We start from the raw sequence: 25,042 nt of genomic DNA, 5'->3' as shown, positions 1-25,042 counted from the left end.
GTAAAGCTCTGTCATTGACTCAAAGTGACTAATGATAGTGCAGGCACTGGTACCAGGGATGAATGTGAGAATGAAAAGAACAGCATTTCTAAGTTAGGATATTATAGTAGTTTTATATTACTTCAATACATATGTGAAAATAAAGTATTAGAAATAGCATAAAAGTACATTGCATATTAGTATACTAAGTTAACTGAAATTTACTCCTATGCAAACATTGCCTAAATATTCTAGTTGTATAATAATTAGTTGTTTCTGAAAATATCTGAATAGAATTGGAAAAAAATAATATGCCAAGCAGACTGTATCAGAATAAATATTTATTGACATTTGAAGCTTTATAAATACCTTTAAATTCAAATGTGCAAACGTGGGGAATTACAGAAATCAAACAAAAAACTTTCCCCCAAAGTAAGTATAAATGAACATTTAAGATCAGTAGTGCTACCACCTTCAGAATAAAAAATGTCTGTTTGGACACATACAAGTAATTATTTTAAATGTCATTCAGATATTCTCCTTTACAGTTACAACTCCAACAAAAACCTAAGAGGCCAATATACCCAGAAAACTGTTTTCATCTCTTATGAGTAGCGGTATACAAATATATTTCCATCTTTTTGTCCAGCTAGCAAATGAGAATCTGTACCTGACCATTTAACAAAAGACCAATTTTGGTCAGAGACAGGTGGAATGAGAGCAGTACAATCACCTAGAAGTAAGTCCCAGATGGCAATTGTTCCAGAAGTCAAAACTGCTGCTGCATGATGATCTTTCACATCACCTTCCAGGAACCTGATAACAAGCAGAGAAAAGATCATGCAGATCACATCTCAAAAATATTAAAAAAAAAAAAAAAAGGCCTAAACCATGCTCCCCAAAGCATCAACTAGAACAAAAGTCCCTGCAGCTACAAATGCCTACACCTGCAATCCTCCAGGACTGCCAGCTAGAGTGTTGCGGTTTGGGGTGTAGTCACATGTCCAGTCCCTGCCTATCTCTCTGATGTATCTTGTGCCACTTGCACTTGAGCTCACAGTGGCCTTCCTCCCCCTCTTCACACCAGCTGGATTCGGTCTCACCTCAGTGTCTTTGCTCTTGCTGTTCTCTCTCCTGGCAGGCTTTATCCCCGGATCTCAGCATGGCTGCATTCTCATCATCATTCAGGCTTGTCACCTCCATAGAAAGTTCATCCCCATCAGCTACCTGAAGCAGCGTGCACACATACTCTGCTCCCTCTCTGTTACATTATTTGTTCTTATCGTCACAGCACTTTTCACTATGTGAGATTAACCTATTTGGATATTGAGTGGGTATCTCCCCCACAAAAATGTAAGCATCATGAAGCAGAAATTTGGCTGCATTTTTAAGAAAGGGGCTCTGCAGTCAACTATCTGGATTTCAATTCTAACTCTACAATGTAACGACTGTGCAACCCTGGGCAAGTTATTTAGCTTCATCAGCAAAATAGGGACGATGATAAAAGCACCTACTTCATAGGACTATTGTGAGGCTGAATGAAACAGTTCATATAAAAAGCTTAGCACAGTACTTGGCACACGGGAAGTACTCAATAAAAATTAGCTATTATTATTACTGCAGTATCACCAGCACTTTGCAGAGTACCTACCTGGTCATAGTCAGGCTTCAATGAATACTCTCTGAGTGAACTGAACAATACTTTTAATCCCTGGCTCCCACCCACCCAACTTTGTGTAGCTAACTCCTAACTCACCTTTAGAAACTCCATGAAGTCTTCTTTGACAGTATCTCCCCAACCCTCCACTGCCAGTAAAGATACCCCTCCATCCTTGGGCTCCCAGTGCAAACCTCATGCATGGCACTGTGTGCACGGAACAGTAGTCACTACTATTCTGACTTCCATGAGATTAGAAAGAATAGTTTTATGCTATGGTCTGAATATTTGTGTCCCCCCCAAATTCATTTGTTGAAACCTAATCCCCAATGTGATGTAGGTGGGGCCTTTAGAAGGTGATTAGGTCGTGAGGGAAGAACCCTCATGAATGCGATCAGTGCACTTATAAAAGAGGCCCCAGAGATCTGCCTTGCCCCTTCTATCATGTGAGGACACAGTGAGAAGGTGACATTTATGAGCCAGAAAACGGGCCCTCTCCAGACACCAAGTCTGCCAGCACCTTGATCTTGGACTTCACAGCCTAGAGAACTGTGAAAATAAATTTCTGTTGTTTATAAGCTACGTAGTCTATGGTGTTTAGTTTTAGCAGCCCAAGTGGACTAAGACATGCTTCCTACAGGAAATAGGCTTTTAAAGTTTGCTGAGCAAATAGGTTTTAAAAGTGACAAAGGAAATGATTGACCAAGCAGTTATCTTTATCCTCAACTGCTAGCCCAATGACTATGGTTCTCTCTTCGTATACAAGAAAGCAAGTTCTATGTGCAAGCACATATTGCAGTTGATAGTTCCAAGGTTCTTGTTAAGAACATCTGCAGAAGGGCCACAGCTGGCTAAGTGCAAAGAGAGAGACAATGCCTTTTAGAACATGCTCTGATCAAGCAAGCTTTGTACAAGATCCAAAGAAACATGCGAGAGAAACAAACTATCAAGTTTCCTTACGCTCGTGAGTTATTAAAGCCAAATTTTGTGATCTTGGTTTATTAGGTCTGTTTTCAATCCTTGCTGCTAATTTCAAACATTAATAAAGGCAGTCTTTAGGAATTACATGTTCAGATGTTGCTGGGTTGACCTAACAATAACAGCATCACTTCAAAATTTTATACAAGTTCAGAAAACTCTTGGTATGCCAATAACTGTGTCATTGGCATCAGTCAACAAATAAACAGATAATATCAACTGTCTGTGTGATAGAGGCTCAGTCAGATTTCAAAGTGAAGATGTCTTCCTAAAGTACATTTAAAACTTTCTTAATTTAGATTTTATGGAAAGAACATAAATTACAATTTTTTGTAGAAACATTCATTACTGTTTGTATTTAAAATGCTTTCCTATAGGAAAAAAGAAAACCAGAGATGCTATTATACTTGATTAAAAGTGCAAAAAAAAAAAAAAAAAAAAGAAAGAAAGAAAGAAAAGAAAAAGAGAGAGAGAACAGACAGAAAAAAACCCCCAGAGCTTGAATACACATAAAAATCTGTGTAACCCCATACTGGTGGGGTTTAGAGAGTACGGGAGCTGGGGTTTGACTCAAATCCACTAAACTTCATCCTGCTTCTTAACATTCTTATTATGATCTGCAGTATTTCATGTTTTCCATTCATCTAAGTAATAGAAATACCCAGGTTTTGTATTTACACACTGCTTTTCAAAATGTCGTATCCGCTGAATATCAGCAAACTTGCCTTCCAGCCTGCCCCTGAGGAAGACAGCACAGCGTCACACCCACATTCAGGGTCGTCTTAGGGTTCATCGCAATCAGCTGAAACACAGGGCTTCCCAACGAATCACTCTCTTTGGCACAAGGATGACTCAGAACAACAAACATGAGCCCCTAATTTAGGAGGAAAATTTATAACTAAATAGATCATCATCAAGAGTATGTTGGGAAAAAGGGATGGCAGAGACAAAACCAAAGAATTATAAGAATGATCAATAGGCTCTTAAGTATCCAGGATTTTAAGCACTGGCTTCATTTTTTAATAGGCAGGAACTGTTGAGATTATCACTGGGCTGGATTTCTGGTTTCTCTAGCATAAGGCTCCCAAAGTTTTTTTTCAGCCAGTCTTGCCAGGCATGAATCTAGGTGACTAATTAATTTCCTCCACCTTAGATACTACTGCATCTCATGCCATGCATTTGGGGAAATGTTGGTACAGGGAAAGAGGACATATAAACATGTGCAGGGGATCCTCAAATTAGAAATATTCATTTGTAAGCTGGTTTTGGAAAGTTCATAACACATTTTCCCACAGAAATAATCTTGTAAGTGGAGTCTTAGGTCAGCCCACAATAGCCCATTTAAAATTCAGACACTGCTACTCTACTAAGAGGGAGAGTGACCAAAAAAAGATACCATCACCCATGGCTGTTTCTGTGGAAAACTGTGTTAGAGAGATGTGTCCCAGCTTTAAAATTATAAGTTCTAATAATATTAACATGTGTGTATATGCACACATACATATACAGATGTATATGTTGAAAGTAGTTCTCTTTGGGAGTAAGAAGGGGAAAATTAAACTACAGGGCCATTTTAGAATTAGTATTCATTTTCTACTTTATACATTCCTAGAATGATTGAATTTTTAATGAAAATGAATTACTTTTGTATTTAGAAAACAACCAAGAATCTTAAAATGTTAAATGTCATATGCTTAACAAGGGGTGGACAAACTGTGGCCAACAGCCCAAATCTGGCCCAATGCTTATTTTTATATGGACCATGAGCTGAGAATGTTTTTCACAGTTTCAAATGGTTGGAAAAAAATCAGAAGAAGATGATTTTGTGACACTTAAAAACTATATAAAATTCAAGTTTCAGTGTCCATAAATTTTTACATGTCCCATGAGCTGACAGTGTTTTCACAGTTTCAAATGATTGGAAAAAAAATCAGAAGAATATTATGTAATACCTGGAAATTATATAAAATTCAAGTTTCAGTATCCATAATTTTATTAGAAAACAGCCACATCTATTTGTTTATATATTGTCTATGGCTGGTTTTGTGTCACAGTGGCAGAGCACTTACAACAGAGGCTGTATGGCCAGCACTTTCTTATGTGAAAAGTTTACTAATCCCTGTACTAAACAACAGTGCAATAAATAATAAACTATTATGTCTGAAGGTTGGCTTTATGGGGAACTTTTACTTACCATATTACACATTTCTGTGTTAAATGTTTTGTGTTTTTTAAAAATATTTTTTCATGCACTTCTAAAAATTTTTTTGTTTTTTGGCATATGGCTGGTACAGGAATCAGAACTCTTGACCTTGGTGTTATAATACCATGTTCTAACCAACTGAGCTAACTGGCCAGCCCAAATGTTTTTATCAAAAATTTGATATTTGGTAATATCAAAAACATTTGCTATTACCAAAACATTTGATATTACCAAACATAACATTAACATATTACCAAATGTTAATATCAAATAGGTACTAATGTTATAATACAAAAGATATACCATTATTTAAATGCATAACAGGTAAATTCTAGAGAAGAGTTCAACCCTCTTATTTAAAGGATGAAAAAAGTTAGGCTCAAGATCATGTGACAGATTATCTACAATCATACTTTTTTTTTTTTTTAGAAAGTGAAAACAGGTTGGGGACGGCCTGTGGCTCACTTGGGAATGTGTGGTGCTGATAATACTGAGGCTACAGGTTCGGATTCCTATATAGGGATGGCCGATTAGCTCACTTGGGAGAGCGTGGTGCTGACAACACCAAGTCAAGGGTTAAGATCCCCTTACCAGTCATCTTTAAAAAAAAAAAGAAAGAAAGTGAAAGGTTTAATGTAAAGAATAAGGAATACATACTTCATAGGCAAAGTGTGGGCTGACCCCAGAGTGAGTTGCCTACAATCATACTTTAGAGTTCAATTTCACAGATCCTGCTAGGCTAGGAAAAGATGCATTCTCTGCATTCAGAGCCTCTGGGTGCTGCTGATGCCCTCTGGGTAACCAATGATACTAGGCATGTCAGACTCTACACAAGTGCTGAGTCTGCTACTGCTGCCTCTGCCTGTGGTTTCAACAGTGGATACTCAAGTAGTTCTCCTCACTCTTAGACAACTACCTTCAACCTGTTTAAATGTCAAAATTGGACTGTAACCCAAAATCTGTTAACACAATGGCTAAGTAACTTTCTGTATGAGAAACTAAAAAAGCCTAAGAGAAAAACATGTCTAGGACCATTTAATCATCCTCACTAAAGGTGCTCATTCACATCATAAATCACTTATGACAATGTGGTTGGGAGCCAAGTCTGATAATAGGCATAATATTTCTCAGTACAAATTCAAAGCTAGAAATAAATGTTTGCCTTTAAGTCATATAGCCAGAAAATTTACCAAGCAATCACATTGTACCCACACTTATTTTCATCCATAAATTTCAAGAAAGAACAAACACTGTGATCCAATTTTGAAAAAATAGGCAGCAGGGAGGGTTTGTTAATTCCTACTTACTAAGTTATTGCTCTCACCTAGTGAGACCAATAGGAACACATAAGGGAAACACAAAGTGGTCCCAGCAGATCATTACTTACCATTTCAGAATAGGCTTTGTGACAGACTGAAGTTTGGTAAGAATCATCGATGTGTATCTTTTTCAGGAGTTGACCAGTTTTTAAATTCCTTAGACACCAAAAATAAATAAGCTGATTATATTCTTCTAGCAAACTGGTTTTCACATTCATCACAGCATCTTTTAGGTGACCAAGGGAAAAACTAAGGGACACAGTTCCTTAATTTTGTTTAATCACAGATTCAGCTAAAAGAAGAACTATAGGTTAACTTTGTCAATAGCTTAACAGTTTAGCCTTAGATTGAATCTGCTATGCCAGTACAGATAAATCTCTCCAAATTACATGAGAAAAATTTTCCATTATCTCATTTTATTTGGTAGTGAAATTAGATGCATGGTATAGCGCTATCATAATTTTGTGATACTTCTCATTATGCTTAAATTTTCCATGGAAGACAATGGTCAGGAAACCAAATTTGGTTGTGTGAGAGACGACACCTAAGACAGACTTATAATTATCTCTATTATGTATGTTTATACTAGAGCTAGACCAAGATAATGGAGAGAGAAGGGAAGACTGAAATGGGGTAAAAAGTAGCAAAAGGAAAAGAGAGAAGGTGAATATAAAGAAGAGAAAGTTTGTTGGAACCACTCCTCAGCTTTATCAGGGATTTGTACCATTGTAACTGCTCTGTCATGTTATTCTTTTTTTTTTTTTTTTTCTTTTCTTTTTTTTTTTTTAAAAAAAGATGACCGGTAAGGGGATCTTAACCCTTGACTTGGTGTTGTGAGCACCACGCTCAGCCAGTGAGCGAACCGGCCATCCGTATATGGGATCCGAACCCGGGGCCTTGGTGTTCTCAGCACCGCACTCTCCCGAGTGAGCCACGGGCCGGCCCTCTGTCATGTTATTCTGCTGATGAAAACTTTCAGTCGGATCCCCGTTAGCTATAAGATAAAGTCCAAGTTCCTTTTCATTGTATTATAACCCTCATGAATGCAGCGCTGCAATGCTAATTACTCACTGCTCCCTTTCCTGAAATCTTACCACCTGTAGAACATATTATGCATGTCCCTGGCTTCAGACCGTTGCTCAAGCTATTCCTTCCAATGCCTTCCACATTACTGACCAATTCTCATCATTACTGACCAATTCCCATTCACTTCTTTTTTTTTTTTTTTTTTTTTTTTTAAAAGATGACCGGTAAGGGGATCTTAACCCTTGACTTGGTGTTGTCAGCACCACGCTCAGCCAGTGAGCGAACCGGCCATCCGTATATGGGATCCGAACCCGGGGCCTTGGTGTTATCAGCACCGCACTCTCCCGAGTGAGCCACGGGCCGGCCCTCTGTCATGTTATTCTGCTGATGAAAACTTTCAGTCGGATCCCCGTTAGCTATAAGATAAAGTCCAAGTTCCTTTTCATTGTATTATAACCCTCATGAATGCAGCGCTGCAATGCTAATTACTCACTGCTCCCTTTCCTGAAATCTTACCACCTTTTTTTTTTTTTTTTTTTTTTTTTTTTAAAGATGACCGGTAAGGGGATCTTAACCCTTGACTTGGTGTTGTGAGCACCACGCTCAGCCAGTGAGCGAACCGGCCATCCGTATATGGGATCCGAACCCGGGGCCTTGGTGTTATCAGCACCGCACTCTCCCGAGTGAGCCACAGGCCGGCCCTCCCATTCACTTCTTAAGGCCTAGATTACATCTCACCTCCTCTAAGCTGCCTGAACTCAATTTAGACACTCTCATTCTTCCCTGTCCACACCAGTCCATAGTCATCTCCTCTCTTCTAATTCTGTGTAGTACTGTCCCTATTCCTCATTTTATATTTAATATATACTGCAATAGGGTATAATGATTTCATTCAACAATTTTTAAAAAAATATAAAGCTTTCTAGGGGCCAGGTACCGTGTGTAAAAAGCTGAAGAACGAAATTAAATTTTCAAGTGCATATGCAAAGTTTTCTTCCTATCAGGGACACCAAAATAGGTTTATCCCCCTTAGAAGTTAGTATATGCTTTGTATTTAGTAAGTGCTCTTTCCCCAAATCCCAAAGTATTTTGTCCAAATCTCTATCACTTTGATCTTGTGTGAACTATAAAGGAATTGCATTGGAATTGTAAAGAATTTGTACACTTTGAGTTGTAAAGGAATCTCATTTACCAACTAGATTTTAGGGGCGTTAGGACCAGAATTCACATCTGATTCATCTCTGCATCTCTCCCAGAGAATCGTACATTAGTAGACACTCAAATATCTATTGAATGTTTGAAGATGGTGCTTAGTCAATATAGCTTAACTAAGATGAAATATTTAGGCCTTCAGCAATAGTTTTAAAAAAAAAGCCACTTGCAGGAACACTTATTCTATTTTATGGAACAACATGTTGCAGGATGCTAGAATCGCAAAAATGCCAACTGAGAAAAAAAAACAAGCCACTTGAATCTTGAATATAACATGAATCACATGAATCACTTTAGACATCTAACAAATCAGGAGTTAAGTAAGATAGGTGAACAGATACTATAAGTAAACATAAAATTAGAGCTGAAAAGGTAAATGATAGATTTTGGTAGAAAGTATGACCAACACATCTTTGCTCCCTAAGCAAGGAGCTAAGGCAGGCACTCAAGAATAAACCTAAGCCATGGTACCTATCTTCAAGGACCAGAAAGATAAACAATACAAAGTAGCAAATGCTAAGTTAAAAATAAAGGCAATTGTGAGGGGGGAGAGAGGGAGGAGGAATCAGTAAAGGGACACGAAAATCAACGACATTGTATACTGATGAAATGAAATAAAATAAAATAAAATAAAGGCAATATTCAGAGAGGAAACATCAATGAAGGCGGAGATGATACAGAACTCAAGGCAGCTGTGGGGCTGAAGATAACCCTTAAAGGAAATATATCTGGTTTTTCCTTTTTGGTAGCTGGTCAGTATAGGGATCCGAACCCTTGACTTCAGTGTTACCAGTACCATGCTTTAACCAAGTGAGCTAACCTGCCAGACCCCTTAAGTATAGAGATCCCTCCCCAACCTCAAATTTCTTTGTGACCTATTATATATTAAATGCCAAAGGACTACTATTAGAAAAAGGGTAGAACTGAGAGATGGAAAGAAAAAAGGGAGCTAAGGAGTATGGCATAGCTGAAGAGGACGGTTTTGTAATAGCGCACTGGGAAAGTAGAAGCTGGAAAAAAGCAAACATTGGCCCCAGTGAAGGTGTTATGGGGGGGTTTGGGTTGGGAGGAAGAGTTTACAAAGTAATAGTATAAAAGACGATCTAGAGGTTAAATATTGACTGATGGCAAGGAGACCAATTACTAGATTATAGTAATAGTCCAGGAGTCAAATAATTAAGGTCTGGACTACAGAAATAGCAGAAAGAATACAAAAGATGACTTTTCAAAAGAACATTGTCCTCAAATAAGACTGTTGTGTAGAAACCCTGGGCAAAGTGCCAAAGGCAGACAACTGCTGTTCCAGACATCAGGACATCTATAAACAGGGTCTCCTGGCACGTTAGAACATAGTCAAATTTCAGAGGCTCCCTGGTAGGCAGGGGACAAAGTTTCTCTCAGGGGCCATGCTCTCCTAATTTATTCCGAGAGGGTTAGGGTTGGATGGTGCAGAACAGGTAGAGTGGTAGCAACACTAATATCATAACTTTCTTTTACAAAGACCCATTCTAGCCCTAAGGAAACAGTTAATGAACAAGGATTCTGGGGGGAAAAAAAAAATCAATCTATTCTTTTTTTTTTTTTTTTTTAAAAAGATGACCGGTAAGGGGATCTTAACCCTTGGCTTGGTGTTGTCAGCACCATGCTCAGCCAGTGAGCTAACCAGCCATCCCTATATAGGGATCCGAACCGTGGCCTTGGTGTTATCAGCACCATACTCTCCCGAGTGAGCCAGGCCAACCCAATCTATTCTAATACAAATTAAACTTGTTAATGCCTATGGTTGGGTATGGTTCTTCACTGTAGTATGAAAACAGGTGGCTGGGGACTCCTCAACTTTTGTTAATCACAATTTGTTAATTTGATTCTTGTGAATACTTTTTTTTTTTTTTTTTGTATATCTAGTAATTTTGGACTGTATCCTAGATATAATGATAGGTTGCAAGAACTCTAGATTCTGTTAGGTTCCTATGAAGAATAATAATTTGTTTGTTTGTTTGTTAACTTGGCTAAACTCAAACTCTGAACGCTAAAATCCCAGTTCAGTTCTTTCAGCCTTACCTGGGCTGCTTGGAGTCTGCCCCATGCACATGTAATTTAAAGGGTCAGCCAGATATTCAGGCAAAGATTATACTCAGCATTTAGGGTTCCTTTTTTGGCTCTCTCCTTTTCGGAAATTTTCTCCCTCACTTTCTAGCTGCTGTGGTTACCGTGAACTTTGTCCTTTGGTTCTTTAGGCCAATAAGACAAAAGATTTTCTATTAGGCTTTTAGTCACCCAGTGCACAGACTGAGGCCTGCCCTCTGGCTTAAAGACATAAGAATGGGAAACTTGCCCTGTGCCATTTCTTTCTTCCAAGTGCAGAAACTCCTCCAATATCTATCTTCTTTTTCTTGCTCTTGGTACCTTCAGATAGTTGTTTTTTATATGTTGTCTAGAGTTTATAGTTATTTGAGGTAGGAGAGTTGGTCTGATAGAGGCTACTCAGCCATTAACCAGAAGCAGAAACAACTATACATTTTTGCTAATAGAATTCTATTTATTTTAAAATAGTCTACTCAGATTGATCTTTTTCATAATGTCTGAATTAATATGATGTTCTTGATAAGGCAAGTATATAGTCTCTGACAGTAAGAAAACAAAACACAATCATTTTACACATAGTCTCTTATCTAATCTTCACAACAACTCTGTAAAATTAGAGGTATAGCCTCACACTACAGATGAGGAAACTGAAGACTTAGAGGGAAAGCTTACCACATAACAATGTTGTTCATGATAGTAGTACCAAGCAGAGCTTCCTGCATCCCTTGGACCTCAGCAAAAGTTAGTATAGTCTCTTCAGCGGGCATCAGAAACTGTTTTTCTTTGCTTCTGCATTTAAAATAGTATTAAAAATCGGTATTTTGGCACCAAAGCTCTTCTACATATTATTGAACTCTGCATAATGAAAACTACCCTAATACCAGAAAAAAAAAAATTAAAACAGAAAATGTGTATCCTAAGCTTTCTACAATGAACATGTATTACTTTCACATTATCTACTTGGATATGTTGCAAGCACCTCAAATTCATCATTTTGGAATTTGGAATTAAACTTACCAACTTTCTCATTAAACTCTTGTTTGTTTCTGCATTCCTGTCTCAATGAACTGCACCACCATCTACCCAGGTGATCAATCCTGATATCTGGACTTTACCTTGTCTCCTTTCTCTTGATCCAGTCAATCACCAAATCCTAGCGGTTTTATCATCTCATCTCTTACAAATCTGTCTGTGTCCTCCCATCTCCATGAACACTTTTCTAATTTAAGCAAACAATTGTCTGTTGCCTAGGTTGCTGCAACAGTTCATGAAAAAATAAAACAAAAAAGGTCCCTGACCTCCGTTACTAGGAAAGACAGATAAATAATCATAAAAAAATGTAACAAGTATATGATAGAGAGGATACTATGAGTTCAGTTTTCAACATGTTGAATTTGAGGTATCTGCAAGATGTCTAATAAAGAGGCTGAGAAAGAGCTCAGTGCTAGAAATGTATGTTTGCAAGTAGTCAGCACCTAGATGGTCACTGAAGCAATCGACACAAAGTGTGGAACAAGGACAGGATCTAGGACTCTGCAGTACTTTTAATATTTAAGGGACATACAGAGATTTCAAGGAAGACTGAAGAAAGAAGAAGTTACATTTACTGAGGCTCTCCACTCAATTGATTTCTTCCCTACCATGCCTGGCTTCCATCTCTCTAACCCAGTGTTGAGGCAGTACCTGTCATACAACGCCTACAGCACAGAAACACAAGATACTAGTAATCCAACTTTCTCTGAAACTTGTGATAAAATCATTCTTTATTTAATAGTTAAAATCAACCAATGCTTTTCTTACCCTCCATCTTCTGCAAATGTCATGATTTCTACTTGCTGATCACAAAGGGTCCCACTGCTACTGACTAGCCTCCTCTCTGTCAGGCCAAGTACAGCTTTTATATTTCCAGATTTCAGTAGTACTTGCTTTTCACTTTCATCATCAGAGGAACAAAGCAATGTCCTAAACCAAATATATGAAAAAATGGGGAGAAGTCAGGAGTATGTCTTTAATATTAAAGGACCAGTTTCAGATTTTAAATAGAAGTTTCAGTCAGGGATGTTATTCTACTGTTTTTTTTTTTTTTGACCAGTAAGGGGATCGCAACCCTCGGCATGGTGTGGTCCGCATCATGCTCAGCCAGTGAGCACACTGGCCAACCCTATATAGGATCCGAACCCATGGCCTTGGTGCTACCAGTGCTGCACTCTCCCGTGTGAGCCACAGGGCTGGCCCATCTACTGATTTTTTTTAAAACAAATCTCTCCATAGACCTAAATACAGATTTGAAGTCTTAAGCCTAGGTTATAACACGCAATCAAAACAAGCTGACAGAGACAAAGGTAAAGGGAAAAAAAATAAATCACTCCCTGGGAATTACACACCTGATTTCTCTGATTTCCAAATTTCCCAAAGCTATACACACAAGATTACAAACATCAGGCACTGGAACTATTTGTAATACTGGAACCTAAATAAAACAAAGCAGCCATAAATTATACTTGGTTGTTTCATTTTTAATCTAAATTTTCCCAAATTTATCAAATTCTTTTGTATTCTCACTGTACTAGGATAGTTTCCAACATTTGAACAAATGTGAGAAGGTTCGAAAAACACCCTCTTTTTATAAGCTGTAAATCCAAATAAGCTATATGTATTATAGTGTTTACTTAGCATTTATTTAATGCAATCTACACTTCTAATAGGGGAATAATTAAGTAGATTCTGGCATGTGAATGAAGAGAATATTATGCAGCCATTTAAAATGATATGTTTATTATCTGAATAAATATTTATAGAGCACCTCTGTGCAAAGCACAGCACTAAGTTGTGGATATAGCAGAGAACAAGAATGAGGTATAAACAAGAATGAAGAATATGCCAAAACAGGAAAAAATGTTTATATGCTAAGTGAGAAAAGACAGATTTAAAAATTTTAAGCACACTAGGATTGCAACCATGTAAGATATGTATGTAGAAGGAAATACTTATAGAAATGAAGCAGAAATAATGTTTTGGTGAAGGGTAAGTAATGTTAGTATCAGCAAGTTTAGAAGTCAGAATAGACATGAAATTCCAAGCTCTCCAACAGGTCTAGTGTAAAAATCCATCTCTAGATAAACACATGATAAAGCAAATAATGCACAATGTTAATGGTAGAATTTAGATGGTGGATACATGGGTATGCACTGTACAACTTTTCTGTATGTTTGAAAATTTTCATAGTATAATGTTGGGGAAAAACCTCACCTCCCTGTTTTGCCTTGCATGGGCACAGATTCCAATTCTGGTAAGTTGCAAATGACTGTATGCAAGTGACTACAAAGTCTCTTTAGCTCTAGGATTCTGACTTACCTCTGTGAAGTGCCAGGTATAAATTTCTTTCCACTGCCAAGAGTCCTGAGTTTTCCAAAGAGAAACTACATATTCACAAGCAGTTATGATACATGGCTCTTTAAAACCAGCTTGTTCCCACCACATGGCACTCACATCCACAGAACAGGAACCTGAGGGATTCTGACACAGGATGGCAATAACAGTTATGTTAAAGAGATACTCGAGGTCTGTTTTATGAAAAGAAAAAATATGAAAAGTGATGAATTACAAGGATTAGACAAAATACCAGGTAAGTGAAATTACAATTTTATGCATGTAAAAAGAAACAGCTTTGTTGGCCTCATGTAACTAAAAAAAGTTGCCTATACACACTTACATTGTGATAGATTTAAAAATGTATAGCTCCAGAATGGAATAAATTCAGATTTAACCACAAAAAGATAGCCCATAAGAACTTATTCGTTTGAAAACTAAACATCCCATTCTTAAGTCTGATGTAGGGAAAAAAAAATACTTTTAGAAATGGGGGAAAGAGGGAAGAGAGGCTTAATTAAATATACACAGATGAAAAAAATCTATAATAAATTTTTACCTACAAATTTGGAAATATGAAAGAAATGGTTGATTCCTTAAGAAACTAAGTTATTAAAATTGACTCAAAGGGTTGGCTGTTTAGCTCAGGTCGTTACAGCATTGTGTTGTTGATAACATCAAAGTCAAGAGTTCAGATCCCTGTACCAGCCAGATGCCAAAAATAAATAAATCAAATTGACTCAAGAATAGTTTTGAAACAATGCATGGGTATTACATACTATGTACCTTTTATAGAAAAGGAATCTGGGCTCAGAGGCTAAATAACTTGTCCAAGGTCACCCAGCCAGTAACTGGCACTTTATGTGGATTTGAGGCTTTTCCTCGATATCAGGATTCTCAACTGGGAGGGATTCTGCACCCCTACCCCCACCCCTGAGGAGGACATTTAGCAATGTCTGAAGACATTTTTGGTTATCACATAGCATAGAGAAAAATTAACCATTCACTATATCAAAATCAAGAAATAGAGCTGGCCAGTTAGCTCACTTGGAAGAGTGTGTGCTGGTAACACCAAGGTCAAGGGTTCCGATCTCCTTACCAGCCAGTTGCCTACCCCCCACCCCCCAGAAAATCTTAAAAAATCAAGAACTGCTAACCATTTTCTTATACATCACCATAAGTGATTCTTCTGGAAACATATACCATTTGGGTAGGAGAGGCACGAATGACTCCTGTCTTAACTCTGTCAAAATGCCCAATCTAAATTTAGATACAAAGTTGAATTATTTAGCTTAAATTTTTCTTGGCAATAGCTTGACATATAAACTTCAGGAAAAGAGCTCAAAATATAAATACAGGTAAATATTGAGAAAAATAGAGAATTCAAATCCGTTTTTCTAAACCTGTTTAACAATTTATTGAATAGTATTAAATAAAGAACTATAAGCTACAATATATTATTGAATTCTTTTCAATTTTCTTATTAATTCATTAAATTTTTAATTAATGTTAAGGCACATTATAAGGGAATATCCATCTGACCTTTAACTGTGACACCAATTGTAGGTTGCTTGGCTTTAAGCTGTCACAAGCAGGAAGATCTGCTACTTCAGTCTGTGGAAACAAGTCACACTATTAATCTACACTGCATGTATATCTGCCTGCATCACTCACTCATCAAAATGTCTACTTCATATGGTTTTATTTCCTCTGCTAACAAAGCTCCACATGCAACTGCTTCATTGATTTGAACAGGATTCCCCAAATCTAAAAAATATATTTTAATTAACCTTAATTTCCCCAGAATGAGCTTAATGTTTATAATGAAGTCGTATCAAAGCAACATGTTAAGACATTCTTAAATATCAGGGGCTGATGTGTAAGAAAGTCATGCTGTTCACATTCACTAAGACATTTCAGTCCTTCAGATAAAATTTTAAAAATTTCACAAAGGAAATGGATTGTACCTCTTGAACAGAATGGTTATGCAACTCCAGGCATGTATTTCCAGAGAGCTGAGTTTCTTGCAAAGTGAATGACTCAATGGGTAGAGATGTTGCTTGGGGGCCAAAGTCACAGTCACAGGCTGGTTGCCCTTGCCTACCCGACACAGGCAGGCTCGTATCCAGTTTTGGTGGGCTGGTTGAACTGTCACATTGTTTACTATCACTAGCAAGTCTGACTGTGTCTTTCAGATGAGCGAGTTGGGGTGTAGAGTAAGTCTGTCCAACAACCTCTGTACACACTTTTTCAGAGTATGTTTGGGAGCCAAAAGCTGGAGTGGTACCTACGACTGGGAAAGCAGGTGAACATATGTCTGTGGTAGGTCTGTCATTATCATCAGGTGCAATGGTATTTAAAGGAGTGAAAAGTAATATGGATGAAGAAAGGCCCTTCTTTGTAGGCTGGCTTTTCAGGTTTGGCATGTTAGGATGTGCTTTTGGTTCCTGTTCCAAGTCCTCTAACTCTGTATGTATAGGTTTAGGAAACAGTTCCTCCAGACCAATACAATTTCCCTCTTTAAGATGCCTCTCTCTGTGCATTTTTGATTCAAAAGGCTCAACTGGCTTTTCTGAGATGGACTTCAATTTTTCAAGCTTAAGAGGCCCAAAGTCTTCATCAGGTAACTGAAAGTCTGTGATATTAGGAAAAGATGACATTTGCTTTAAATTCAGCGTTTCACTCTTATGAAATGGAGCACTGAAAGCATCATCATCCAAAGCTAAATAAGTACTGTTACTGGAAGAAAGGGAGTCCTTTTTTTGACAACAATCTTCTTGCCCTAAAATAGAAAAATAAGTGAGAACAGTAGTAATAAAACCCAACAAAAGAGACATTAAAACCCAACAAAGAGTGAGCTCTAAACCCAAATACAGTGAAAAATGTTCATTACTTTTTCCATTCATGATGTTGAAATCCGAGTTAAGGGTTCAAAAAATGGTCATAGGGCTGGCCCATGGCTCACTCGGGAGAGTGTGGTGCTGATAACACCAAGGCCATGGGTTCGGACCCCATATAGGGATGGCCGGTTAGCTCATTGGGTGAGCGTGGTGCTGACAACACCAAGTCAAGGGTTAAGATCCCCTTACCGGTCATCTTTTAAAAAAAAAAAAGGTCATAGGTTAGTGTTAACTAGCAACTAGCCTTTTGTGGTACCCCAAATGGAGTGGTGCTGACAACATTAATTGGGAGAAGAAAGACTGGGGTTGAGTCCCAGCTCCGCCACTGATTTGCTGTGTAACCTTGGGTAAGTCAATACACTTCATATGCCCTCCTCTCTTATTGTCCCTCATAAGGGAAACAGACTAAAAATCTCTAAAGTCCTTCCCATCTCTAAAACTATGATTCCAAGAGACTACCAGAGTACATTAAACAAAACACTGGCTCTTCTCACTAAAGAAAACTTAGTCCCCTTTCCAGGCAAAGAGTAATTTACTGCTCTTATTGCGACTAGAATCCTATATTATTCAAAATGTAGCTGTATCCAGCTGATGAATGGATAAACTGGTACACACAGAGTGGAATTATTATTCAGCCATAGAAAAGAATGAAGTACTGATACATACTACAATGTGGATGTACCTGGAAAACATTATTCCATTCATATCCAGAGTAGGTAAACACATAGACAGAATACAGATTGGTGGTTGCCCAGGCCCAGGGGTGGGGAGAGGAAATGGGAAGCAGCTGCTTAACGGGTATGAGGTTTCCTTTTGTGGTGATAAAAATGTTTTGGAACTAGACAGAGGTGGCAGTTGCACAACAGTGTAAATGTACTAAAACCACTAAATTGCCCACAAATTAAAATGGTTAATTTTATGTTATGTGAATGTCAACTCACAAAAAAAAGATTTTAAATGTAGCTGCAGGTTACTAAAATCACAGCAGATTATTTCAAAGAACAAAAAAGGATGTTTCTGGATTATTAGTGGATTGTCTACTTTTTATTCCTTTGTATTCTTTTTGACTTAAAAGATGATGAAAGAAGTCATGATTGTTTTTAAAAAATTAATTATTATTTTTTTCTTTTTTTTAAAAGATAACCAGTAAGGGGATCTTAACCCTTGACTTGGTGTTGTCAGCACCACGTTCTCCCAAGTGAGCTAACCGGCCATCCATATATAGGGATCCAAATCCGTGGCCTTGGTGCCATCAGCACCACATTCTCCCAAGTGAGCCATGGGCCAGCCCCTAAAAATTAATTTTTTAATAGACCAAAGTCTATGTCCAATGGTACTAAGCAAACTGCTGCCTATTTTTGTACATAAACTTTATTGGAACACAGTCACATTTACATTTTGCCTATGGCTGCTTTTGCACTGTAGTTGAATAGTTGAGAGAGAGTACAAAGATTAAATATTTACTATCTGGCCCATTACAGAAAGTTTGCTGATCCCTAGTTTAGAGCCACAATGAATTGTTCAGTTTTTGTGCTCAGTTTATCAGATATAATTAACTCCAAATGAATAAAAAGTTTAAATTAAAACATTTAAATTAAAACATATCTTTGCCTGCTATCCTCCATAATCTTATGTTGCTTGGACCTAAGAAAGACTGCATTAGATATTTTATCCTAAAAAGTTGCTCACGCCTTTTTATTACATGATCACTTCTAACAGAGTTTGTCAGTGGATTCTTACTCTAAGACATTTCATTTTACTTCAAAAATTCTTCCCATGTTAGTTATAAAGCTTCTACCCATAAAGAGTGTGCTGTACCTGCGTAAATACTAATTTTAGATAAACACCCAATATATTTTTCTTTTCACTGTCAACTTTTTCAACCACTGTAGTGGATTGAATTATGTCCTCTCCAAACTCCCTGAAGCTTGAATTGAGTCCCCCAAGTTTTATGTTATTAGAAACTTAGCCCCCACTGTGACTATTAAGAAGGTGGGAAATCCTATTATGGCAATTGAAAGGTGGAGCCTTAAAGAGATTGGATTGTAGGACCTTGCATTAATGAATGGATTAAAAATGGTGGTCTAGGGTGTGGTTCTGAGGGCTTTAAAAAAAGAGAAGAGTCTGTCTTTCTCTCTGCTTCCACCACCTTGCAAAGTGAGACCCTTGGGTTGCTGTTGCCACCACTGGATGGATTTTGGACTTCCCAGCCTCAGAAACTGTAAGCAATAAATGTCATTTTTCTTTACAAATCACCCAATTTCAGGTATTTTGTTATAAGCAACACAAACGGACTAATACAAACATGTTAGTGAACCACACTGTCAACTTTGAATCCTAGGTCTGTCATTTTAATTAAATTGATTAAAGTCACTTTAATATCCTTATGCCTTAGTTTCCTCATCTATTAAGGGAGGATAAAAATAGATTCTACCTTGCCTGGCCAGTTAACTCAGTTGGTTAGAGTACAGCCTTGTAACACAAAGGTCATGGGTTCGGAACCCCAGGCCGGCCAGCCACCAAGGAAAAAAAAAAAAAGAATCATAGAATAGATTCTACCTCATGTAGGGTTGCTGTGATGATTTTGTGTGTGTGTGTGTGTGGCTGGCCGGTATGGGGATCCAAACCCTTGACCATGATGTTATCAGCACCACGTTCTCCCAAATGCACTAAGTGGCCAGCCCTGCTGTGATGATTTAATGAGTTAGTATTCTGTACAGCTTTTAGAAGGCACCAGGCACATAGTAATTGTTAGCTATTATCGTTATCATCAACAAACACACCTTGATTTACCTTTAACTCTCTTCTTACCATGAATAACCGCTTTTTTGTTTTGGTATTCGTCCAAAGTGATTTCTTCCTTGGATCTGTTAACACCTGATGTGCCAGAAGTTGGCAAAAGTAGTTCAGGATGATCTAATGCTGGGGTGGTGATTGACTTTCTTTTTCCCCTTTGTTTTTTACCAGATGGCCAGGTAATTGCCTTCCTAGAAAAGTCATTATCTTCAGTGGGCCTAGTGGGAGAGCTGATTTCAGTTAATGAGAGAAGTTTCTGAGGACGACTTGTTGAACCTGGTTGTCCTACGCATGTGCCAGACATCCTAATTTCACTTTGGTCAGTTTCTTCACTGGAAAGATTTACGTTTTTAGATCTTTCCTTATTTTTATTTTTACATCCTTTCTTCCTGACACCCAAATGACTTTGAATTACAGCCTCTAGGGCTACTTTCCTCTGACAATTTGACATACTTCGTGTTGTTCTAACATAATATTCTGCAGGAAAGAGAAGGCCTTCAAGCACTGTGCAAGAATGTATTTGCTTTTCTGTAGAAACAGGAGAGATTGCTTCTAGGCTAACACCCTCAGATTGATTTAAAACCTCATTTTCCTGAAGGCTTTCATTTCTACCATCAAGAGCGTTACCAGCAGATTTTAAAGACTTCTCTGTATGATTCTGTTCTTTTAATTTTTGGCTTTCATTTATTGATAAGTTACAATAAGTAAGTTCATTTATAGAACATGAACTATCTGCTTCTAAGTTAGGACTTCTAGGCAGTTGGCTACTTGCACTTATAGCTTTATTTACTACTGGGTTATCAGTAAAGAGAGTAATTTTTTTGCCTTGTGCCTTCAAGTTTACAGGTGAAGCAGGGCTAATGTTTCTTAAGCCTTGAGTAATAAGTTCACAGTTACCTTTAGGAGGTGTACGTTCAAAGTGCTGACTACTATTGCTATCTGATGAAGTATGCAAAGGAACTGCAGTCTCCTTGGGGAAATTATTTCCTCTTAAGAGTGTATCAGCACCTCTTTCTGGTTTGGCAGTTGGCGGAATTAAAACACTCTCTCCATTAGTTTCTGTAACTGATGCTGGAGAATCCAGAATTTCTGACCCAGGACTTGAAAGGTGAGTTCTTATTTCAGTTATTGGTGACCTAGGATTTTTGCTATTGATTTCTTCTTGTTCCTTTAGTCTTTTTCTGGAGAGTATTATTGAATCAGTGTCAAAGATACAGTCTCTCTCCTGTGAAATGAATGCTCTCTTCTGCTGCTGCTTTCTTCTCTCTGGCAGTTTACTTTGCCTTTTCTCATCATCAGGGCCACTGACACTGCAGGAAAAATGTACTTTAATGTCATCTGTTTTTTGTGCACGTAATCCTTCTTCTGGGCCATCTCCAGAGTTAAAGTATTCAGGCTCAACATCAAGTGTGACAGATGTCTTTTTTTCAGTTTCTTTATCAAGAAGGGTATTGATTTGTAACTTGTCACGAGGAGATACTTTATTTTTAGGCTCTGAGGAGGAACAAAATGTATGTAATCAGTATTTTCCTTTTAAAATGAAACAAAAAAAAATATTTATTTTTAAATATTGTATGAAAGTACTACCAAACATTTATTTAAGAAAGAATCGATGGCATTTCTTTTAGACAGATCAAGGTTCAAGTTTTAAAAATTCTAGTAAACTGCAGAATTTTAAGTAAATGAACAAATAGAATTGTGCTGGAAAAAGTGTTTTTAAACTAAAAGATTATATATTCTTTATTGCAATCATGTTTTCTCTTAATTTTTTAATCTCCCTAATTTTTTTTATCTCATGTGTTTCTTTCTTTTTTGGGGATGGGTGGCTGAAGTGATTTTTTTTTTTTTTTTTTTAAACATATATTTTCTTTTTTTTTTTTTTTTGTCGTTTTTTCGTGACCGGCACTCAGCCAGTGAGTGCACTGGTCAGTCCTATATAGGATCCGAACCCGCGGCGGGAGCGTTGCCGCGCTCCCAGCGCAGCACTCTACCAAGTGCGCCACAGGCTCGGCCCGGCTGAAGTGATTTTAATACCACTTACCTATTTCAACAGCACCTAATTTTATCATTATAAATTACTTGAATTTTTTTTTTTTTTTTTTTTTAAAGATGACTGGTAAGGGGATCTTAACCCTTGACTTGGTGTGGTCAGCACCACGCTCACCCAGTGAGCGAACCGGCCATCTGTATATGGGATCCGAACCCGGGGCCTTGGTGTTATTAGCACCGCACTCTCCCGAGTGAGCCACGGGCCGGCCCCAATAAATTACTTGAATTTTAACACCAAGTTTAACCATTGTTTTTTAGGGTATTTCCATCCAGGTATTTTTCTCTGTGTATATATAGATACTTACATTTTAAAAAAAAAAAAAAATCACATCTTTCTAATATTTAAACATGAAATGTAATTTGTAAAAGTTGAGAGAGAAAAAGAGCAACTGAATAAACAATCCAATTGAAAGTATAATTTATTGAGTGAATTTTATGGCATATAAATTTTATGTTAATTAAAGAGTCTATTGCTAGTCCTTATCTCCTGGCTGTGGGGAAAAGAACAGCCACATATACCTGGGAAATGAATAAGAAAGCAAGCACAAGTGAATGGGCTAGATTTACCTGAGTGGTTTAGGTGTGGTAAGATTTCCTGTTGGAGCAAGCAATCTTGCTCTTCTCCTGTTTTCTTAATAGAATTCTTAACCTTCTCAGCTCTTTGGGCACGCTAGAGAAAACAAAAGCAGCTCAAGAAATAAATTTTCTTTAAAGCTCTATTACTGTCAAGAACTGTCATTACATAGTTTATACTACACCACCTTAATTTGAGAGGATAGATTCACTTACCTCAAGGCGGGCCAATGTCTTGCTGTATTCCTTTTTCAAGAAAGCTAATTTTTCTTTCAACTGGAAGAAAAACACCAAGAATACTGAGCAAGTGGAAGGTAGAGTCAGAGGGAAGGGATACAGTGCCTATCAGACATGTGTATGCAGTGCTCAGCGGGCTCCCTCAGCAAGAGGCAATCGAGGGAGTAGCACTGGCCCATACTGACTTATTTTCAGTTCTCACAAAGCACCATGCTCTTTACTATCTCAGGACCTTTGCATAAACTGTTCCTACCACCTGGAGCATTCCCTCCCTTTGCTAATTCCTACTGATTCCTCAAACCTCAGCTTAGACTTTCATTCCCCTGGGTAGACTTCTAGGCCCTACTCCAAGTCTAGGTTAGACACTCCACCCCTCCTTTGTGCTTCCCTTACCACAATATACAAATGATTTTTTTGTGTGTGTGGCTGGCTGGTACAGGGATCCAAACCTTTGACCATCATATTACTTACACTATGTTGTCTGTTTACTTCTCTGTTTCTCCCTATCACTGTAAGAGCCTTGAAGGTAGCAGGAACTGTCATCCTCAGTCAGTCATTCATTCAACAAATGAATCTCTTATTTGTCAGTTAATGGTCTCAGTATTTCTAGCACCTAGAACAATAACTGATATCCACTATGTGTAAGTTATTATTCCAGGTGCTAGAGATACAGGGTGGTCAAGGCGATTTACATATGAGGGATACAGATAATAAACAAGAAAAAGGTAAGTTGATTTTGCAAAATAATAAATACCTAGAAAAACAGACTGATGTGAGAGAGTGACTGGCTTACTGAAGGGATTACTTTAGCTAGGGTGCTCAGGAAGGTATTTCTGAAGACTACCATTTGAGCCTAGCAGAGGAGAAAGGACCTAGCTTTGGGAAGATCAGAGCAAAGGTATCCCAGGCAGAGGGAACCACAAAACTAAAAGTTCAATGGTGCAACGGGCTAAGTGAGGAATTCACAGAAGACCACAGAATTTCACTGCTGAGTTCCCAGCCCAGCACACAGTAGGCCTTCAACAAAGATTTATTAAATAGATAAATGAATTGGGCTGAGTCAAATTACAATTATCTGAAAGTTTAGATCCCTTTTCCCCTCTTGCTTCTGTGGTTCAAAGGATTCTCTCAGCGGCAAAGCCACACCTGTTTTTTCTGCTCTCTAAGAAACTTTTAGAAGCACTGGTCCTTCAGCGTCAGCCAATGAAACATCACCAGGATTTCTATCCTCAGTATTTACCTTAAGAAAAAAAAAAAAAAAAAAAAAGACCTACTACCTGCAAAACTCATTAATAAGCAAGTTGCCAACTGCGTGATTTTTCTTAATCACTTAATTTTTCTCAGTTTCCAGAGCATGCTGTTTACTAGAGCATGCTGTTTACCATAGCACTTCTAGTGTTAATGGAGTCACCTCTCTCCCTACTCATTGTCAATTACACAGCAATAAAAATGGCTGACATTCTTATAATGTCTAGGTGCTAGGGAGCTTTCCAAGTGACTTCTACATACTGACTCATTTAAGACTCCCAATAACCCTAACTAGTAGATTCTACTACTATCATCCCCAGTTTACAGATAAGCACACTGAAACATAGATTAAGCAATCTGTCCAAGATCATGCAGTTTATAAATGGCATGATTCAAACTCTAGTCCCTGTGCTCTTAGCCTCTATGCTAGCCTGCTTCCCACCTACCTTACCGATATCTGGAAATTATCCTGTTTACCCGTAATCTCTCTCACCCCCACTAGAAAATAAGGCAGGATAAGAGGACTGATGAGTTGAAGTGAATGAGTTTAGCATAGTTTAGCACGGCAAGCACAAGACACGTTCAAGTGAACATCAGCACAAGCAGGAAACAACCTAAAAGTCTATACGCAGAGTAATATATAAAGAAACGAGGGTACTTCCAAACTACAGAATACTATATGCAACTTAAAAAAACATAGTAGGTTAATACGCCCTAACACGGATGTTAAACACGGAGAAAACGGGAAGTTGCAGCCCATTCAGATGATACCATTTATAAACATTCCCCTCTCCGAAAAATGCATATTACTTTCCGGTGGTTAGGGATTACCCACCCCACGGAAAGATCTGGAAGTACCAGACTGTAGAAAGATTTACCTCAGGGGGTGGAGCGGGAGAAGTCAAGACTGAGAGTGGGGGAGGGGGAGGGGGAGGAAGAAGGGCGTCAAAGGAGCCGTTAAACTGTAAAGTCTGACATTTTGTATTTAGGCACTGCTACTGCATTGAAAACTGGTTCTGTAAACGCCGCGCTTCATTTCCTGGGCCCCTCAGCCCACGGCCGAGGAAACAAAACCTCCCTGCACCCCGGCACCTTTTTCCTCTCCTCAGAGCTGAGGCGCTTCTCGGGAGGCTCTTCCATCTGGCCGGTGGCCGTTGCCGGGCCGGTGGCCGTTGTCGGGCCGGTGACCGTTGCCGGGCCGGTGGCCGTTGCCGGGCCGGTGGCCGTTGCCAGGCCAGGGCCTGCGGACATGGGGACCCAGTCAACCCTGGGCCCAGGAGGCGCCCCGAGAAGGAATAGGGGGCCCGGGATCCCCTCAGAGGTGGGTCAGTTGACCCACGCGGCCACGTGCGCCATCAACCCCTGACAGTTAAGCCCATCGTTCGGCCTGCGCATGCGCAGCCAGAGACTG

At 38.4% G+C, this 25,042-nt stretch overlaps 1 protein-coding gene across 1 annotated transcript; it reads right to left on the bottom strand.

Annotated features, from left to right (window-relative positions):
* Nucleotides 1–307: 307 nt before the first annotated feature.
* PALB2 (partner and localizer of BRCA2) lies at nt 308–25,007 on the bottom strand. Its single transcript, XM_063099870.1, has 13 exons — nt 24,724–25,007; nt 22,363–22,422; nt 22,141–22,243; nt 19,540–21,018; nt 15,796–16,610; nt 15,371–15,442; nt 13,814–13,975; nt 12,844–12,929; nt 12,260–12,421; nt 11,132–11,248; nt 6,205–6,292; nt 3,340–3,488; nt 308–795 (listed from the first exon to the last, which is right to left on the bottom strand). The coding sequence occupies exons 1-13, from the start codon at nt 24,880–24,882 to the stop codon at nt 585–587; spliced, it is 3,663 nt and encodes a 1,220-aa protein (XP_062955940.1). The 5' UTR covers nt 24,883–25,007; the 3' UTR covers nt 308–584.
* Nucleotides 25,008–25,042: the final 35 nt, after the last annotated feature.

Source organism: Cynocephalus volans, chromosome 6 (genome assembly GCF_027409185.1).
Source record: "Cynocephalus volans isolate mCynVol1 chromosome 6, mCynVol1.pri, whole genome shotgun sequence".
Taxonomy (NCBI): domain Eukaryota; kingdom Metazoa; phylum Chordata; class Mammalia; order Dermoptera; family Cynocephalidae; genus Cynocephalus; species Cynocephalus volans.
The sequence above is the reverse complement of the archived record's forward strand: the minus strand, read 5'-3'. Positions and strand labels throughout refer to the sequence as shown.

Bases quoted from the DNA above. Each gene is read 5' to 3' on its own strand.
- PALB2 (XM_063099870.1), bottom strand. From the start codon at position 24,882: ATGTCCGCAGGCCCTGGCCTGGCAACGGCCACCGGCCCGGCAACGGCC. The intron at 6,293-11,131 runs GTAAGCTTTCCC...TTGGTGTCTAAG, and splicing joins ATGAACAACATTGTTATGTG to GAATTTAAAAACTGGTCAAC. The intron at 796-3,339 runs GCAAGTTTGCTG...GCTTGTTATCAG, and splicing joins CCTCAGGGGCAGGCTGGAAG to GTTCCTGGAAGGTGATGTGA.